The sequence below is a fragment of the Garra rufa genome, chromosome 20 (genome assembly GCF_049309525.1).
Source record: "Garra rufa chromosome 20, GarRuf1.0, whole genome shotgun sequence".
NCBI classification, from domain to species: Eukaryota; Metazoa; Chordata; class Actinopteri; order Cypriniformes; family Cyprinidae; genus Garra; species Garra rufa.
In genome coordinates this window covers 39,149,050-39,169,586 of record NC_133380.1, presented here as the reverse complement: position 1 = coordinate 39,169,586, position 20,537 = coordinate 39,149,050, and the positions used below count along the sequence as shown (strand labels likewise).

At 34.3% G+C, this 20,537-nt stretch overlaps 1 protein-coding gene across 2 annotated transcripts in view; it reads right to left on the bottom strand.

Moving 5' to 3' along the window:
- Window positions 1-3,988: 3,988 nt before the first annotated feature.
- LOC141294090 (dysbindin) overlaps window positions 3,989-20,537 on the bottom strand; it is a 36,922-nt gene continuing 20,373 nt past the window's right edge. For both annotated transcript variants that reach the window (XM_073826174.1, XM_073826173.1), the window contains exons 2-4: window positions 11,582-11,731; window positions 10,018-10,161; window positions 3,989-5,362 (exon numbers count right to left, since the gene is read on the bottom strand). In XM_073826174.1, coding sequence (XP_073682275.1) covers window positions 5,100-5,362; window positions 10,018-10,161; window positions 11,582-11,681 — 507 coding nt within the window. In that variant the 5' untranslated portion in view covers window positions 11,682-11,731 and the 3' untranslated portion in view covers window positions 3,989-5,099. The remainder of the gene's footprint in view (window positions 5,363-10,017; window positions 10,162-11,581; window positions 11,732-20,537) is intronic.

Below are 20,537 nucleotides of genomic sequence, written 5' to 3'. Positions count from 1 at the left end.
TGTTAACATGTTTCTAGCATGATTAGCATGTTGTTAGCATTTTAATAGCATGAATAGCGAGTTATTCGCATGTTACTAGTATGATTAGCATGTTGTCAGCCTGTTTCTAGCATGATTAGCATGTTTGTAACCTAATTAACATGTTGTTAACATGTTTCTAGCATGATTAGCATGTTGTTAACATGTTTCTAGCATGATTAGCATGTTGTTAACATGTTAATAGCATGCATAGCGAGTTATTAGCATGTTACTACCATGATTAGCATGTCGTTAGCCTGTTTTTAGCATGATTAGCATGTTTGTAACCTAAATAACATGTTGTTAGCATTTTTCTAGCATGATTAGCATGTTGTTAGCATGTTTATAGCATAATTAGTGAGTTATTAGCATGTTACTACCATGATTAGCATGTTGTTAGCATTTCTATAGCATGATTAGCATGTTTGTAACCTAATTATCATGTTGTTAGCATTTTTCTAGCATGATTAACATTTTGTTGGCTTGTTTATAGCATGATTACCGAGTTATTAGTATGTTACTAGCATTATTAACATGTCGTTAGCCTGTTTCTAGCGTGATTAACATGTTTGTAACCTAATTAACATGTTGTTAGCATGTTTCTAGCATGATTAGCATGTTGTTAGCATGTTAATAACATGATTAGCATTTTTGTAACCTAAATAACATGTTGTTAGCATTTTTCTAGCATGATTAGTGAGTTATTAGCATGTTATTAGCATGATTAGCATGTTGTTAGCAAGTTTATAGCATGATTAGCATGTTTGTAATCTAATTAACATGTTTCTAGCATGATTAGCATGTTGTTAGCATGTTTATAGTATGATTAACGAGTTATTAGCTTGTTTCTAGCATGATTCACATGTTGTTAGCCTGTTTCTAGCATGATTAGCATGTTTGTAACCTTATTAACACGTTGTTAGCATGTTTCCAACATGATTGGCATGTTTATAGCATGTTTATAGCATGATTGCCGAGTTATTAGCATGTTCCTAGCATTATTAGCATGTTGTTAGCATGTTTCTAGCATGATTAACATGTTTGTAACCTAATTAACATGTTGTTTGAATGTTTATAGCATGATTAGCATGTTGTTAGCATGTTTATAGCATGATTAGCGAGTTATTAGCATGGTACTAGCATGATTAGCATGTTGTTAGCATGTTTCTAACATGATTAGCCTGTCACTAGCATGATGTTAGCACGATTAGCATGTTAATCTGTTTCTAGCCTGATTAGCATAGATTGGAAATACTAAATGAGTTTAAATGTATTAGAAATATAGCTCATAGAAGGGAAGTTTGTTTGAGTCTCAAAGGATTGTGGGAGTTTTGTCAGTTGGAGTTTGAATAGTGTTGATCATCTGAACATTCCGTCAATGTAAGTCTATGGGATTTTCCCCAGTTTTATTCGTTATTTTTAGGAAAACCGTAAGTCCGATCAGCTAAAAAAGATACAGCAACTGGAGTCAGATCAGTCTGAAGATCTGAACCAAGTTTAGAGTTTGTAGAGTAAAAGCTCTAGGAGGAGGAGCAGTCAGAAATTTGAGTCTCAGAAGAAGAAGAATAGTATTATGTTTAAATAGCATTTCAGTAAAAACTTAATAAATTACTGTGGAAACAAATACAAAAAAACTTATTTTGTTTAAGGATTTTATATATTTTTACTGGAGATTTTTGTAGCACATGTATCCTTTGTAACCATTAACATGGCTTCAAATGACATCCAAATCCAAATTATAGTGCATGAACAACAGAAGCTGTCACTCAAGGCCAACCAGGTGTCCGGCAATCAACAGTTCATAGGTCACATACCTGCGATCACACCTGCATTCCCCCTGAGTTCACACAAAAAGTAAATAAAGCTGCAAATAGTGACTATACCTGTAAACATAGTGAATAGGCTACAGCTTGTGCACCATATTCTAAAATGCAAATAAGCATGTTGAGTTTATTGATGTCAAGCCTGTGAATGAATGCAAATGACATTTTGTAGCTTGGACAAAAGGTAGGTATTACCCTAACCTGACACATTTAGGTTTCTACTTATACTTCCCACAGTTTCAATGTTTTTATAAAATGCATAAAATGTTGTTTGGATCCTTTACAAGTGGCACTCCTAGCCCTCCATGCGTGTCGCTGTTTAAACAACAGATCTTTGACTGACATTAAAATCCTCTTATCATCTCAAATGTAAGCCCAACCCTTTATAAAATCAACTTTAACAAAATACCATTTTGGCAGCTCAGTTATATTTTTAGCCTTTTCTCTTTTGTTCGTTTTGAATAAGATTTGCTTGAATGACACCACACTACATTCCTTTTATGGGGATTTTGGTCGAGACAGAACATTCATATTAACACACAACAACATATTAACAGAACATGCTGTCACTTTTTACAAGTACACATGCTTGTCTGTCATTTTTATAGGTCTAAATATGCAGTCTGAGGTGAGTTTACAGTGATGTGGTAATGTTTGCCACTTGAATTCCACAGATTCAGGCAAATGTCTGAGTAACACTGTGTTACAAACAGTGTTGGGGAAAGTTACTTCTAAAAGTAATGCATTACAATATTGAGTTACTCTCTAAAAAGTAACTAATTACGTTACTTAGTTACTTTTTTATGGAAAGTAATGCGTTACATTACTTTTGCACTACTTTTTAAATCTGGGCAGGGCTTGCTTGTTTGTTTTTAATATAAAAAGTTCTGTTTTTGTCAAATGTAAAAGCCTTTTCACACCAAAAGCCTCAGGTTTAGAGAAAAGTAAATTCCCGTCTGTACAGTAGACCGCAGATGAAAAAATGTCAACTATTCAGCAATAAAAAAAGGAAAACAAATGTTAGATTATCTTGAGTAATTTTTGCTTATTAGTATGGATCAATTGGATCATCGAACGGTTGGCAGCAAAGACATCACTTAATAAAATGTGATTAAATACATAAAGGATATTTGTATTATTTAACATATTTAGTTATTGCAGGTTTGCATTGAATTGAACTGTTTTTATTTATTTTGAGAAATATTGTATGTTTTTTTGTGAGTGAGATGAATTAATGCATGTTCACATTTATTCTAAAACTAAAGTAACATCTTACTCAAAATTTCTCTCAACATGGGGACTGGAGAGCTTTTATTCAATAAATGGGGGGGAAAAGTAACAGATATTTTCTTGTCAATTAAAAAGTAATGCGTTACTTTACTAGTTACTTGGAAAAACTAATATGCATTACTTGTAATGCGTTACCCCCCAAAACTTCATACATGAGAGTCACAATGAGAAATCTTTCTAGGACATCCAAAACATTTGGACACCACACTGTAAAAAGTTTTCACCAGTTTCAATTTAATTTTAAGTTAAATCAACTTAAGTCATTTCAACTCAGAAGTTAAATCAACTCATTTTATTGTAATAAGTTAAAATGACTTTTTACTTTTAAGCTGATTTAACTTAAATTTTTAAGGGAGCTGCTGAACTTAGGTTTTTAAGTTGAATCTGGTGAAAACTTTTTACAGTGCACTAACTGAATTTGTTACCCATTATAGATGAAAGAACATCTTACATTACTTTTTGGCTGGCATTTGGCTTTATTTTGATAGCAAAGCACAAGCTGTCAACATCGGAGGTGAAGACATATTCCCAATGCATGGTCAAAAAAAAAAAAAAAACTGACAGATCACAATTGCAGTTCTGACATTCTAACAATCCAGACTCGACACTCCCAGCTTTAGGGTCAGTCTCACAAAAACTGTCAAGAAAGGGTCAATATTTCTTTTTTCTTTTTATGCTTAAAGCTAAAAAAGCTCTGAAAGTGGGTTGTGCAAACGCTCACAAGTCAAGACGTGTCTGTGAGTTTATAGGCAACCAGGTTTAATTCTGGGCTGTCATGAGACCGTTCCCCATCATCTCAGCCCTACTTTATTCTCTACTGTATTGTAAATAAAGGCAAAGAAGTACATGCTCATCTGTATTTTTTAAAATATTTTTTATTGTGACAATTTTCATAACAATTAAGCACTTTTTCTTCTTAAATTCTCACAAACAGAATCACATTCTTATTACTGTCATTACAAATGTACAAACTTATTTAATACTTTATTTATACACCATGCTAGTGTTGATGTATTGCCTTCTATTTTGATTTACATGTTAAAAAAAACAAAAACACCATTAAGTTACAAAAGAAAATTCCAAAAAATTAGTTATTTCTCCATCTACTCACCCATATACGTTTTTGGAAGGATGCAACCACTTTATATGAAAACTTTTACGTAAACATGTACATAAAGCACATCAAATATGACATGCATGCATTTGACAGGCAAGAATAAATCAGGTTTTTTCACATTTGATGTGCTCTACATGCATTGATCATAAAAAATTGAATTGATAGATACTTAAATTAAACTGGTTTATCACATAAAGTGATTGTGACTTGAATTAAACCTCTCAATTCATAAGAATTAGTTTTACAAGGCCTTTATGATCTCTTTGGATCTTTAACGTTTCGCATGGACTTACAGTTGAGGGACAGAAACATCTTAGGCAAAACAAATATATCTACATTTGTGTTTGTAAGATAAATAAAAGTCTTGTTTGGAACAACATGAGGGTGAGTATATTTTTCATAAAGTTCATAAAGAGTTCATTTTTGGGGGTAAACTGGTGTACAGAAGAAGCTATGTTTTCTTTAAGCAAAATATAACTTCATATTTTATTTTATATTAATATTTTTTTTTGAAAATGTTTTCGTGTGACTCACCGCCTCAATTCAAAAGAGTGATGCATTTAGTCTCTTTACAGTCTTTGTGATGTGTATATTTCCAAACCTTTATTTCCAACGAACAGTGAAACACAGTAAAATGTCAAAAGTGGCAATCCAAAAAAATGCAGGTCTGTCAAAATGCGACACTCCTAGTGTGACATAATAGGTGCCTTGAATGAGTTGCATTTTACAAGCGTTCAAGAAGGTCTTTGGTAGATTGATTTATGGCCCAAACCAGTCAACTCACCCATGAAACAGTCTCAACCTTGACATATTATACTTCCCAAACTGTCAGTAATAAATGTGAAGGCAGGTTATAATGAGAGGCCGGACTGCTCTTTTGTGGCATCGCTGGCTGTGGGCGACCCGGTTCGTAACAGGTTATCTTCATGCACGTCTTCGTCGTCTGACTGGACGACGGGAGTGTTTGATCCGTCCTCATTGGAGACTTGACTGTCACAGGTAGAGTTGGAAGAAGTGGACAAAATACGGGATTTGCCCTCACAAGGATCAGAAATTCTTAAGGACAAGTCATTACTCCGCAATCCATCCTCTTCTATGTCAGTGTGGCTGAGAGCTGGAGGAGAAATGGAAATTTAATTTAATTGGACAAGACTGTGGCATTTTATTCTAATTGCAGAAGAAGCTAATCATGCTCAGATGTGAACCACATGGCTTTAACATACAGTGAGTCATTATTGCTTATGACACATCCCTGTAAAATGCTTTACAATATAAAGCAATCTTTTTTATCTTTAACTACAGAGTTAAAGTGCTCTAAGCCATTATTAAATTAACAGCATATAGAAAATGATCCAACTAACTGTCAGACATCATAGAAATAAGTCTCCTGAGAAATCACACCTATCTTTGTGAAAGCCTTAAGCCCTTTTCTCACTGACAGTGTTTAAATTGCTGGCCGTTTTTTTTTTCTTTCTTTTTCTCCAAATCAGCTAAGTGCAAAAACCCACCTCAAAGCCAGACAAAGCTAAAAAAAATCTCCACTATACTGTAATGAAAAATTTGTTATGATCGAAAAACACAGTGACGTTTAAATGGCCATCAATGGAGAAAAATGGGTTTTTGGGTCCAGTTACAACTTTTGTATCACCAGGGATGAACAAAGCCATTCTAACCAGTCAAACCAAAATTTCCCCACAAGAATAGTAAAACCTGACATTTTTGACAATGTGGGGAACAATGCAAAGGTTTTCTGCACTGCAGAAATTGCTATTCTTACTTAGATTTTTTGTCTTGTTTCCAGCCAAAATATTTAAAAATTCTTAAATCAGGAAGGATTTTTTTTTTTTAGAAAAAACAAGTCAAAATTAAGTGAGTTTTTTGCTTAACCCTCCTGTTACCCTAAAATCCGCTAAAACCTTTTTTCCTCTGGGGTCAATTTGACCCCAGCAATTTAAAACCTCCAGACTATGATTTTTTTTGCTAAAAGGTTAGTGTCAGGTAATTGATGTCTTTGTTGACTACTTAACAACACTCTGAAACACACCCACCCTTTCACTGTCAAACACCTGTGACAAAATCTCACTGACAGAAAACCTTTGCGTAGAGGCCATTTTCAATTGAGAGAGCAATTCAATTGACAGTGGTTCTCGCAATACTACAGGTATGGTTGTGTTAGTTTTTATTTTTATTTTTATTTTTATTATACTTAACATATAAAATTATAGTGCATATTATAAAATCATAGCATGTTATAGTGACCTCAATATCACCCAAAACAAATGTGTGTAAATTTTTTAAATTTCTTATGTTTTATTCAAATTGACCCCAAAGAACACCGATGTGACAAAATGTGTACAGGGCATTGAAAAAAATAATATCATGTTAATTTTATGTTTACCAAGTTTTCTCCATTAAATTAGGAAAAGTCATTCAATCTGAAGCAAAACAAAAAAAGTCAATTATATATCTACATACGTTAAACATTGAATGGGGTCAAATTGACCCCAAGGATAACAGGAGGCTTAAAACAAGCAAAATAACCTGCTAATGGGGTTATTTCAAACAGAAAACAAGATTATTTTTCTAACTCCATTGGCAGATTATTTTGCTTGTTTCAAGCAAAAACACACTTAATTTTGACTTGTTTTTTCTGAAAACAAGACAATAATTTTTACTCGTCTAGAAAATCCTTCTTGAATTAGGAATTTTTAGATATTTTGGCTGGAAACCAGTGTGTAAGGGGTAGGTTTAGGTTTAGGAGATAGAAAATATTGTTGGATCAGTATAAAAACAATAGAAGTCTGTGGAAAGTCCCCACAATTCACAGAAACCTAAGGCATGTGTGCCTTTTTGCGCTTTGTTTTAAAATGTTGGAGACTCCTGGTTGGAGGGCATCATTTATGAACCACAAGCGTGACTAGTGAGTTTTATATGTTTTACGCGTCACAGGGTTTTTCATCCGGCAGGTTGGTAGGTGTTAATTTTACACCCTGGTAATGTCAGTCAGTGTGCTGACTGCCTGCACAACGCTCAAACAAATACTAACCTTTAACTCTAACCTAAACTTAACTTTAGTATTTCATACATCCACTAATTAGTCTATTTAATGAATAACTACACAGGAACAAATAACTAATGCACTGTTAAAATCATAGTATCTACTATTAACTAACAAGAAATTCTAATTAACAAATCAGTAGTGATAGCACTCAGTTGAAAGTGGTAGTTCACTATTAGCTATTTAATAACTAATATTTTTCATATCTCCCAGAGAACTATTAAGAACTACTATATACAGGTTCATAATTAATGTGAATGATGCAAAACTTTGAATTACTTTTACTTGAGTAAATGTAAAAAAGTAATAGATTTCTAATGTGATTAAGTATTAAATGACATTTAATATAAAACATAGTGCAGTAAAAGTACAATATTATGCTTCGCAATCTTGTGAAATAAAGTTTTCTAAAGAAAAACACTAAAGCACAAAAACTTGAAAAGTACTTTTACAGCAAAGTAAAAATACTTCACTATAGTCCACCTCTGCTAATTTGGATTAGTATTCTAAAGTGAAGATCATGATAACTAGTAATGACTGAAATCATTGTAGGTTTTTGAGGTACATGTAAGGTTTTGGATAGTAATGACTCAAGTGTTACATCCTTCTAAAGGAATTGCTAATTATTTGGATCTGTATTCTAAAGTGAAGATCATGGTAACCCACTAGTAACGACTTGTAATACAAAACATTTTTGCAATTATCAATATAATCAGTTAACTGAGCAAATATTGTGTTACTAAGTGTTACTAAAGCCATCGGAAGCATTACTATCCAGAACCTTATAAAAACCTTAATAGCACTAGGGAATTATTATGTTATTCACTTTAGAATACTGATCCAAATAATTAGTAATTCCTTCTGAAGCACTTGGTAATACCTGAATCATTAGTAGTGCATTACCATGATTTTTACCTTAGGACTTAGGATACATTTAGCATTATTTACAATAATTATGAACATGTATACAGTAGTTCTTAGCAGTTCTCCGGGAGATATGAAAAAAAAAATAGTTACTGATTAGCTAATAGCAAACTTTTTCTTATTTCTTTCTGATTCGTTAATCAGATTTTCTTGTTAGTTAATAGTATTTGCTTGACTGTTAATAGTGCATTAGTTATTTGTTCCTGTGTAGTTATTTATTAATGACGGAAGGTTGAGACTGTTATTTATTAAGTGACTGCATGAATGAGTTGTGAGTTGTTGACCAATGAAGTTGGCTGTGGGATTGGGTTTGCACTGGTTTGAGTAAAAAACACACTTGCTAATAGATGTTTCAGCTCAAATGCAGTGTCTAGCTGTCTCAGGCAAATCTAAAATTCAGTCCTTGCTGCGTCACATCACTGTTCATTTGCATAAAGTCAAGCTCTTGTCAACCTTGTTAATAGTCAATTACTCAACATCACTCATTTTGCCAGACATCACCAACTCCCACTGAAAATGATGAGATTATGGCTTGAATGTAAATGGCTGGATGCAAATTCGACTACTACAAGAAACTTGTAGGAAACAATGTGCATAGTTAAAGGGATAGTTCATCCAAAAATGAAAATTTGATGTTTATCTGCTTACCCCCAGGGCATCCAAGATGTAGATGACTTTGTTTCTTCAGTAGAACACCAAAGATTTTTAACTCAAACCGTTGCAGTCTGTCAGTCATATAACGGCAGTCAATGGGCACCAAATCTTTGACAGTAAAAAACACATACACAGACAAAACCAAATTAAACCCTGCGGCTATTGACAATACATTGAGGTACCTTTTATTCATATGGTTTTATAATGTTATCCTATATACAGTAGACCTACCACTTTACCCTCCACTGGATGAAGAATGAGCAGCAATAAACTACATTTCAGCATTTTATAATGCCTAGTCATACTTCTGTGGATATTTTGGTGAAAGTAATTTAGTAAGTCAGAGACAGTAATATTGTAATGTAACTAATTACTTTCAAAAGACAGTAGTAATATATAATGTATTACATTTTGGAAGTAACTTGCCCAACACTGTTGTTTACACAGCGCATAGCGGCTACTCAAAATTGTAATTACTTGCTTATCCTGATCCTGGCAACCGATTAAAAACTAAAAGATTACGTTTCCTTGTGTGAACTCATCTGGGAGTGTTAACTTTTCACCAACTACAGTGTCAGAGCATGTTGACGCGTCACGCGCCGGCTGTTGTGAATGCGCTCAGTACAGTTAAATGTAGATCAGAGGTAAATAATGATATAAATGTTGTTCAGTTTCTTGCACAGACTGATCATTATGTGTCTCAAGACCTCAATGTATCGTCACGAGCCGCAGGGTTTAATTTTGTTTTGTCTGTGTATGCTTGTTTTACTTGTTTTAAGATTTGGTAACCATTGACTGCTATTATATGATTGACAGACTGCATTTGTGACATTTGTGCTCTACTGAAGAAACTAAGTCACCTACATCTTGGATGCCCTGGGGGTAAGCAGATAAACATCAAATTTTCATTTTCTGGGTGAACTATCCCTTTAACAATTACACATTTACACTGCCAGCAAGTTTCAGCAACAAAGTGACATGAGCAACAGAGACTCTTGGCAGTGCAATTAATTTCAGTGGGAGTGCAGACAGTGGAGCACATATTGCAGCATCTAATGCAGTCAAGCAGAAGCACCAACTAGCAACCTGTAGAAACTTGTTGACAGCTATTTAGACTAGTGTGGAGTATGTACCTGGAAGAGGTGATGTCAGCGATCCTTCCTCTCCGCTGGCACTGAAGAAGACATCCAAGGCCTCCTGATCAGAGATGTCCATCAGGTCCATCTGTTCTAGCATATCGACGTTCACCTCCATTGATGAAATACTTCCTAATGGAGCTGCAATAGGAAGGTCGGACACAGCGTTTGAGATAAAAAGACAATTATTGGAGGTGAATATGATGTATTTGGTTACTTGTATTAGAATATCTTTAAATATTTGCTTTAAATATGTGTGATACTGATTTGTTATTATTGATAGTAATGATGTTTGATTGTGTGACTTGCAGTCAATTAAGATGAGACACTGCATGTGAATATGGTAAAAAAATAACTAATAGTTATCGCATTATTTACTCAGTTAATTGATTATATTGATAATTGCAAAAAATTTTGTATTGCAGGTTTTCTCAAATGTTAGGTTTAAATATGCAAATGAGCCATTATTGAATGAAATATGCACTAATTTGCATACATTTCTAGTACAAAAATCTAAACACTGGATGAAGTCAGTTTTTTCTTGTAAAATTCTTGTTTAATTTTTTTTAACATATTAGAGTCAAATGTTTTTACAGAGGGGATTTTATTTTGAAAACATTGTATTTTTCACAATTTTGGGGGAATAAAATGTTGGATAAAATCAAGCAAATTATTTATGAACAAATCCCTTTGCAGAAACCTTCAGGATATAGACAGGAATAATTTTCTTTGAAATATTAATTTTCTTTGAAATACTCGACGTGTAGCAATGAGAGCAGGTTTTTGTTATGAAATTGTAAGTTTCTAAAAATAAATGTTCCTAAAGATCCATCTACTGGATAAATTTTATGCATGTATCTTACTAACCACAAACACATACCTTTCAATTTATGTCAGTGTAATTTTTAAGTTATCTATGTTACAGCTTTTGGCCATATATCACAACATATCATAGTATGGGATGATTTTAGACTCAAAAATAATTAATAGATTCACACACAATTATCCATCTACTGTATACATTTTATGCATGTATCTTACTAACCACAAACAAAAGAACTTAGGTTCACTATGATACAGCTTTTGGCCATACACTCTTGAAAATAAAGGTGCAAGCGATGCTATAGGAGAACCTTTTTTGGTTTCACAGAGAACCATTCAGTCAAAGGTTCTTTAAAGAATAATTTCTTGCTTACCTGTTTATAATCTGAAGAATCTTATTTGCCACAAAGAACCTATTGTGAAACAGATGTTAAAGGTTCTTTATGGAACCATTTAAACAAAAAGGTTCTTTTATGGCATCGTGAAGCACCTTTATTTTTAAGAGTGTATATACTGTATATATCATGGCATATCATAAAAATAAATGTTCCTAAAGAGTTTGTAGGCCTATTAGATTTATCAATAGTTTGTCATAGTTTAAAGGACGTTTTTAATAGGCTCTCAAGTAGAGACATTCGGACAAAATTTAAACTTTAACAGTCAATTGTTATATATCCTATATAAAATAGATTTAAAAAGAAGAAAAGATCCACCCATTTATGTGTGTGTTCAAACTCACGTCTCTTATAATCTATCTGCAGGTGTGCAGAGGAAAGGTAGACATCCACATCGTGTTGAAAGACTTCCTCAAAGAAACGTTGTCTTTCTCTTAGCCTCATCTGCTGGGCTGAATCTGTGTCTGGGACTCTCTGCGCATGTTCCGTCTCCGCTACAAGCAACAACAGAGACAGTCACTTTAGTCACACTTTCTATCAACACCCATTAACATATAACTTTTATACAAGAGTTAATTGGTTCTAGTTGAATAACGGACAACCAGCACACTACAACCCCTACAAATAAAACAAAATAATAATAATTTCACCAGCAGGGGGCATAAGTTATCACTTAAAATCTCTATATGCTCAGTGAATGTTTTCAGTTTGAGTCATTTAAAATTAATATCTAACCCTAACCTTCACTATTCTTATGTCCATTACCTCATATCTTATCAATGCAAATCAAATTCAGGCCTGTGGTTCACAGTTTTTGCTTTCTCTAAATAAACTAAATGTCTTGAGAATTGTTTACTTCAACCAATACTGTAACCAATATTGGCAGAATGAAAAGAGTAGATGAAGATTAGAACATGCTGTACTATAGGTCTTAAAATGAGCTCAGAGGATTTCAATATTAATAGGCTTTTAATGAAATATTGTTGCAATGTTCGTCTTGTTGCTAGATCAACAGTTTTGTGTATTTTAATGGATTATTTTCTCTTAGCGGAAGCTTTACTGGAAGGAAAGGAATAGAAAGGAAAGAAAAGATAATGAGATGAGATAAGATAAGATAATATACAAGTAAAATTATACTTAATGTCATTTCTGTCAGGGGTTCCGATGATTTTTTTTTCCCTGACCACATGGAGCCAATAAAGTAAGTAGTATAGGGACATAGACATGAGAAAAAATAAAATGAAAGGAAAATGTATATTTCAAATCTCTTGAGAAACTTTGAGTTTGCTCTCTGAATCTTTAAGTATTAAGTATTGCATTCCTATTCAAAACAAATGCAAATTGGTAAATATATTTCAAAATATACAAAAAATTGGCTAAAACATATTTGTTAAAATATGTTTCAAAATATATTCATGGAAATATATTTTTTGAAAATTTATTTAAAAAAAATAAAGTGTTAGGTATTTAAAATATATGTATTAATACTATTATATATTATTAATTAAGATTAAGATTTTGTTAAAAAAAAAATAGACCATGTTTTGCCTTTTTGCTAATTTCTATATATATAAATCTATAAACACTGACCAAAACTGGTATTATGGTCAGAGGCGGACAGTAGTGAAGTATTTTTACACTAAATGTTGCACTAGGACAAAATAAACATGTGTGGAATATAAGAGATTGTGTTAGAGATATTATACAAACATCTTGTATCTGTTTGTTCAGCAGCCTGTGGTTGATTAGTTAGAGGGCTGATGAACCTTCTCAAGCCTTATTTGACAAGCTAGAATCAACGTATATAGGCAGTGAGTGTATTAAGCTTTTAAGAAGTTGATTAAATATAGGATGCATTTAAACATGTTTGTTTGTTTCTGACTGAGCTACGGTTCTACAGGGACACAATTGCTAATAATTGTAATTTTTCCCCAAAGAACTTTTATCACATCCTTAAAAAATGTTTGATAAAGACAGTAAATTAACTTCGAAATTGATGGGGTTTTATGTGCAATATGATGGTATGCTTTGAAATAAGTGCCATGTAAACACATACCTTGAAGCCTTTTTTTCCTTTTATAACAAATGTATATTTGAAAACATGCCAAAAATTGAAAACATGTATGAGTGTGTGTTTAACAGTAAATCATTTGGCCTGGAATCAGAGGTGTTAGTCATTGGTCTATACACAGAGACGTCTTAATGCGTGGTAGCTCATGCACAAGGATCTCCAAATAGACAATATGAGTCATCTGTCACCCTGACCCCTGGAACTTACCCAGTAAAAACATGAACAACCAGTTCTGGGTAAAGCAATGCTGGCTGACTTCATTTCAGCTTTCATCAGATGCAGTAATATAATCACTTAATAGACTTGTATGTAAGCAGACCGCATTCATTGTGTATTTTTTCATTACGCAGAAACTCTTTACATTACACACGGGCAACAATCAGGCTAATTATGGGTTGCCAGTATGACTTGTTCAGCCTGACATTTGTGTTTTGCTGTCCTTGAAAAGCGACACAGGAGCACACATGCACCAGGTCAACTGAAATAACAGCCCTAAAGCTCACACCATGGCTGTAAAGTGTTAGAGAATGAATTCTTTTCCTTTCACAAGTCGTTAATACATCCAGCTTCACAGAGACAGTGTCCCACAATTCAACCATAATTAGAAGGCACAGGCTGAGCCTGAAATAATTGGATCTGCCTTTTAAACCCGGTCTAAAATAGGAATAATGTAAAGATTATCTGCTGTGTGCTTTGAGAGCTGATCGCATTTTCAGCTGCTTTCAGACGTGCTGTAGAACAGGGCCATCGTCAGACAGGGATAAATGCGAACATTGTCCTATAGGCCATGTGAAGAGAGGGGCCCACTTCGGTTCTCTATGATACAGCTTTTGGCCATATATATCATAACATATCATATGGAATGATTTAAGACTCAAAATAATTAATAGATTCACACACAATTATCTATCTACTGTATACATTTTATGCATGTATCTTACTAACCACAAACAAAAGAACTTAGGTTCACTATGATACAGCTTTTGGCCATACACTCTTGAAAATAAAAGTGCAAGCGATGCTATAAAAGAACCTTTTTTGGTTCCTCAAAGAACCATTCAGTCAAAGGTTCTTTAAAGAATCATGTCTTGCTTACCTGTTTATAATCTGAAGAATCTTATTTGCCACAAAGAACCTTTTGTGAAACAGAAAGGTTCTTCAGATGTTAAAGGACATTATGGAACCATTTAAACAAAAAGGTTCTTCTATGGCAGGAGTTCTCAACTCTGGCCCTCGAGGTCCATTTTCCTGCAGAGTTTAGCTCCAACTCTAATCAAACACACCTGAACAAGCTAATCAAGCTCTTCATCATTACTAGAAAGTTACAGGCAGGTGAGTTTGATCAAGGTTGGAGGTAAACTCTGCAGGAAAGTGGACTTCGAGGGCCAGAGTTGAGAACCTCTGTTCTATGGCATTGTGAAGCACCATTATTTTTAAGAGTGTATATATATCATAGCATATCATAGTATGGGATGATCTTAGACTCAAAATAATTAATAGATTCACAACAATTAACCATGTACTGCATAAATTTTATGCATGTATCTTACTAACCACCAACAAATGCCTCTCAATTTGAGTCGGTGTAATTTGAGATTAAATTATTGTGCAGCAATTTGTACAAACACAGACATGTTTGCAAAATGTTCTGTTCTGCATTAATATATCATAAATTGCTCATGCAAAAAGGATTCCGTGCAGTTGTGGATCAGGTGACACGCCTGCATTTATTGATGTCTTGTTTGAGTCAATCTTGTTCAGTTCATTTGGATTTTGAGACTTTATTTTCGCAGTTTACAGCATTTCACACACGAACAAGACCCAGTGCAATTCATTAACGTGTACAAGATTTGGAAAAATGTGGAAAAATGTTTCATTATACTGAAACAAATGCTTTTCAACTGGTGTCTGCAGAGTTAAGAAATATGGTTTAGGGGTAGGTAAGGAGAGCTTTTTAGCCGTAAGTAAATCAAATAATGGACAGAGGATAATAACCAAACCAAAAAGAAAAAAAAAAAAACACCGGTTGGAAAGCATTTGTTTCAGTGTAGTGACGCAAATTTGTGATTTTTCTAAATCTTGTACACATTAATGAATTGCACTGGGCCTTGTTTGTGTGTGAAATGCTGTAAAGTGCGAAAATGAAGTCTCAAAACCCAAATGAGCTGAACAAGATTGACTCGAGCAAGACGTCAATAAATGCATGCGTGTCACCTGATCCACAAATGCACTGAATCCTTTTTGCCTGAGCAATTGATGATATATTAATGCAGAACAGAACATTTTTATTCGCAAACATGTCGGTGTTTGTACAAATCGCTGCACGACCATTTAATCCAGAATTACACTGATTCAAATTGAAAGGCATTTGTTTATGGCTACTAAGATACATGCATAAAATGTATGCAGTTCATGGATAATTGTGTGTGAATCTATTAATCATTTTGAGTCTAAAATCATCCCATATCATAGCATCATATTTAATACGTATGGTATCAGGCTTTGATAAACCATATATTATGATATAGGAGAATATAGAGGTTCAGAGACCCAAATAGACAAAAATGTGCAATTTGATGCAGTTGCTGATATTTATATGCCCAAAAAGTCATAAGAAATTCTGATAGCGTGTAATATGAATCTGCACAAATGAAGCATAAAAAAGTAACAAACACACATGTACAACCTGAAGGACATTTGTAGAATTATAAAAGGCCTTGTACTTGCTAAGAAGTGTGAACACGAATGTTTTGTTTATGTTTATTATTTAAAGTCCTTAAAAAATGATTATCACATATGATAAAGTAGGCTTTATAAGGTTAACTTTAAAACAGACCAGGCATTTAGTACAGTGTTTATGAGCCATATCTATAGAGTGATGGATGCAGTATATATGAGTATCTTTCCAAAACAAACTGCCAGCACCTGTTTATATTAGAGACCGTGTGTATATCATCCGCCACCCATGTTTGAGCAGATGTTTCACATCATTCCTGTATGCATTTCTTTCTATTGTGGAACAATTAAAAAAAAATGTCTCAATGATTTTTGTCCACACAATGAAAGTCGATGTGGGACATGGGGGTGAGTAAATGATGAAATAATTGAAATTTCTGGGTGAACTACCCCTTTTAGACACTTCCAAAAACAAAGATCACAAATAAAATCTCTTTACTATCTTAATTCGTCTCTTAGGGTAGCAAAAATTTCTGCACCATGGACAGCCAAGACTGTGATGACTGCATTTCCTTTTTATTTCCGTTTAAAGAATTCATGAGTCATCAGATTTGACAGGCAAACCGCCACAGTAGGCAGTTGTTTAAGGTTTAGACAGGGGCATTCTCTCTCGCCTGGTGGCTGCACTGAGGACGATGGGAGGCATCCAGGGGCCACAGCGCTGTCACTCTGAATAACTAATCAGATCTGCTCTAGCTGACCACCACAGCCAGAAAGGGCAAAGGAGAAGCTGGATGTCCCATTTATGTTTCCATTTGACAGTACTGTGTGGCTCAGCACACTGTGCGTAAGCAGGTTTGTCTTAGGACTGAGCAACATATTAAAACATAAAAGAAAACATAAAATAAATGGAAGGATACTGTGTTTTCTAGAAAAATATACTGCAAGGGCAACAAATACAAAGAGAACAATATAGGGCCCAATACTGAGCCTTGGAGGGCACCACAAAAAAGAAGGGCAGCAGATGAGGAAAATTCACCGAGGTGAACATAAAATCTTCTGTCAAATACGACTGAAAACATTTGACTATGCCCTTAATGCTGACACACTGATTAAGTCTAATTGAGACGAGATATAAATATTACTCAATTTAAAAATTCTATAATTTTCAGAAGTTTTTAACAAATGACAACCAAGTTTGTCTTGAAATTGTCCAACAAGTAATGGGGGGAAATGATGTTAATTATAATTATATATTAAATAAATAACACTATTTGAAAATAAGTGTCTTACAATTAAGATAAACCTCTCTCATATCACTATTTGTATATTATTAGAAGTTTTTTTTTAGGTATGTCACCCCATAGGACGAATTCATCGTAGAGTTCATAAAAAAAGATAAACAAGCAAACAAAAAACAATGAAAGAATTGAAGTTAGTGACCCTTTATATTTTATCAAAGATCAGACTTCACACTACGTAAATATATGCATAAATATAAAGCATTTTATATATATATATATATACAGTGGTGTGAAAAAGTGTTGGCCCCCTTAATGATTTTTTTGCATGTTTGTCACACTTTAAAGTTTCAGATCATCAAACAAATTTAAATATTAATCAAAGATAACACAAGTAAACACAACATGCAGTTTTTAAATTAAGGGGTTTTTTATGAAGGGAAAAAAAATTCAAAACCCACATGGCCCCTGTTAAAACATAACTGTGGTTTATCACACCTGAGTTCAGTTTCTCTAGCCACACACAGGCCTGATTACTGCCGCACCTGTTCGCAATCAAGAAATCACTTAAATAGGACCTGCCTGACAAAGTGAAGTAGACCAAAAGATCCTCAAAAGCCACACATCATGTGAGATCCAAAGAAATTCAGGAACAAATGAAAAAAAAAAAAAAGTAATTGAGATCTATCAGTCTGGAAAAGGTTATAAAGCCATTTCTAAAGCTTTGGGACTCCAGCGAACCACAGTGAGAGCCATTATCCACAAATGGCGAAAACATGGAACAGTGGTGAACCTTCCCAGGAGTGGCCGGCCGACCAAAATTACCCCAAGAGCGCAGCGACGACTCATCCAAGAGGTCAGAAAAGACCCCACAACATCTACAGAACTGCAGGCCTCTCTTGCCTCAGTTAAGGTCAGTGTTCATGACTCCACCATAAGAAAGAGACTGGGCAAAAATGGCCTGCATGGCAGAGTTCCAAGACGAAAACCGCTGCTGAGCAAAAAGAACATAAAGGCTCGTCTCAGTTTTGCCAGAAAACATCTTGATGATCCCCAAGACTTTTGGGAAAATACAAATACTTTTGAGACAAAAGTTGAACTTTTTGGAAGGTGTGTGTCCCATTACATCTGGCGTAAAAGTAAAACAGCATTTCAGAAAAAGAACATCATACCTACAGTAAAATATGGTGGTGGTAGTGTGATGGTCTGGGACTGTTTTGCTGCTTCTGGACCTGGAAGCCTTGCTGTGATAAATGGAACCATGAATTCTGCTGTCTACCAAAAAACCCGTGACCTCATGACCTCAAGCTGAAACGAACATGGGTTCTGAAGCAGAACAATGATCTAAAACACACCAGCAAATCCACCTCTGAATGGCTGAAGAAAAACAAAATGAAGACTTTGGAGTGGCCTAGTCAAAGTCCTGACCTGAATCCTATTGAGATGCTGTGGCATGGCTTTAAAAAGGCGGTTCATGCTCAAAAACCCTCCAATGTGGCTGAATTACAACAATTCTGCCAAGATGAGTGGGCCAAAATTCCTGCACAGCGCTGTAACAGACTCATTGCAAGTTATCGAAAACGCTTGATTGCAGTTGTTGCAGCTAAGGTTGGCCCAATTAGGGGGCAAACACTTTTTCACACAGGGCCATGTGGGTTTGGATTTTGTTTTCCCTTTATAATAAAAAACTTCAAAAACTGCATGTTGTGTTTACTTGTGTTATCTTTGATTAATATTTAAAGTTGATGATCTGAAACATTAAAGTGTGACAAACATGCAAGAAAATAAAAAATCAGGACAACACTTTTCACACCACTGTATATATATATATATATATATATATATATATATATATATATATATATATATATATATATATCCATTATTATATATCCATAATTTTATAGAAAATAGTCTCCAAATGTCAAAGCATTCAACACGTAAACTTAAACTCGCCTCTATGAACCTTGCAGGGATCTCCTCTTGCATTTTTCCATGACCTTGTCCAAGTTTAATATTTAAAAACATACACCAGTGTTTATATAAAAGGTTGAGAATGTTAAGGCACTTAAAACTCGACAGACTTGCCATGAATGGATATTGCATAACTGCGGTGCTATGACTCAGTCCTTGACATCTGCCATGTGCATATTTGCTTGTGTGCATGTGTGTGGAAATAAAATGATGACTTGGTGCTTCTGAAATAACACAGGGTTAAGTGCTTTGCTCAGGGTTGCAGCTACAGTGTGTGTTTTATTGTCTGGCATTCCCTTCCAGTCAAATTGCATTTTCTCTGACCTGATAGAGAAAGGAGCAAGTCAGGAAAAATGTGATTTGCTATTGTCCTTAGAAAACAAAATTTTGCTGCCCACTGTGTTGCACTTAGCGAAATGCCAATGCAGTGGGCATGGTGTTTATTCAGGTCAGCTGGCAGCACTGGCGGAGCTCATGAGTGTTTCTGACCTGTGGGTCACATATCAATTTGTAGGCAGCAATGAGTACATTCTGTACATTTCATATTCTCTGTATTTTATTTTTGGTGTGCGCTAAGACAACCACTGTTTTATAGACACGAATGAAATCATGCAGCTTGTTGAGAAACTGTATGCTGTCATTTTTTTTAAGCAATCTGACTTTATATAGATTTATAATAAATGCAAATAGTTGAACAGCACAGTTTTGACTCACATAAGTAAGACTTTTAATATGTGTACTGCAAAGTCCTGACAATCATTTATGGTAAAGTAAAATATACTTCAATCTCATTTTCACTGAAACATGCATGCCATGCATTAAAATATGTTTGTTAATACACATTTGTATTGATGAAGTTGCAGTTTAGTTCATGAAATGGGATTCTTAAAAAACTAAATATCTCCCTTTGGAGTGGACTTTGAGATTTGTAACTAGATGTATAGATGTTGTTGTTTTTTTATGCCCAAACATACGCACCACACACTGGCTAAAATTCAATAAGTGAAAAAACATAATAGGACCCCTTTAATTTATTGTGTGCTGGGCCATATGCGAATAGCACAGTAGTGGAGTCAGATCTGTAGTGTGTGAAAAGGGGAAAAGTATGCAAATTTTAAATATCACCAACAGACGCGAGATAAAAACAGAACACTGTTAAACTATTCCCTTTATTTGTAAAATGAAACCACAACAATCTGATGCCTGACAGAAATCTTTTTGATTAAAACATTGCTGTTTAATTTTACAAATAAAAGATTGCCATTGTTTACTTTTATGTAGAGTAGTATATCTGTATTTACACTGATTTTGTCAAAGCGGCTTCACAATGATAAAACA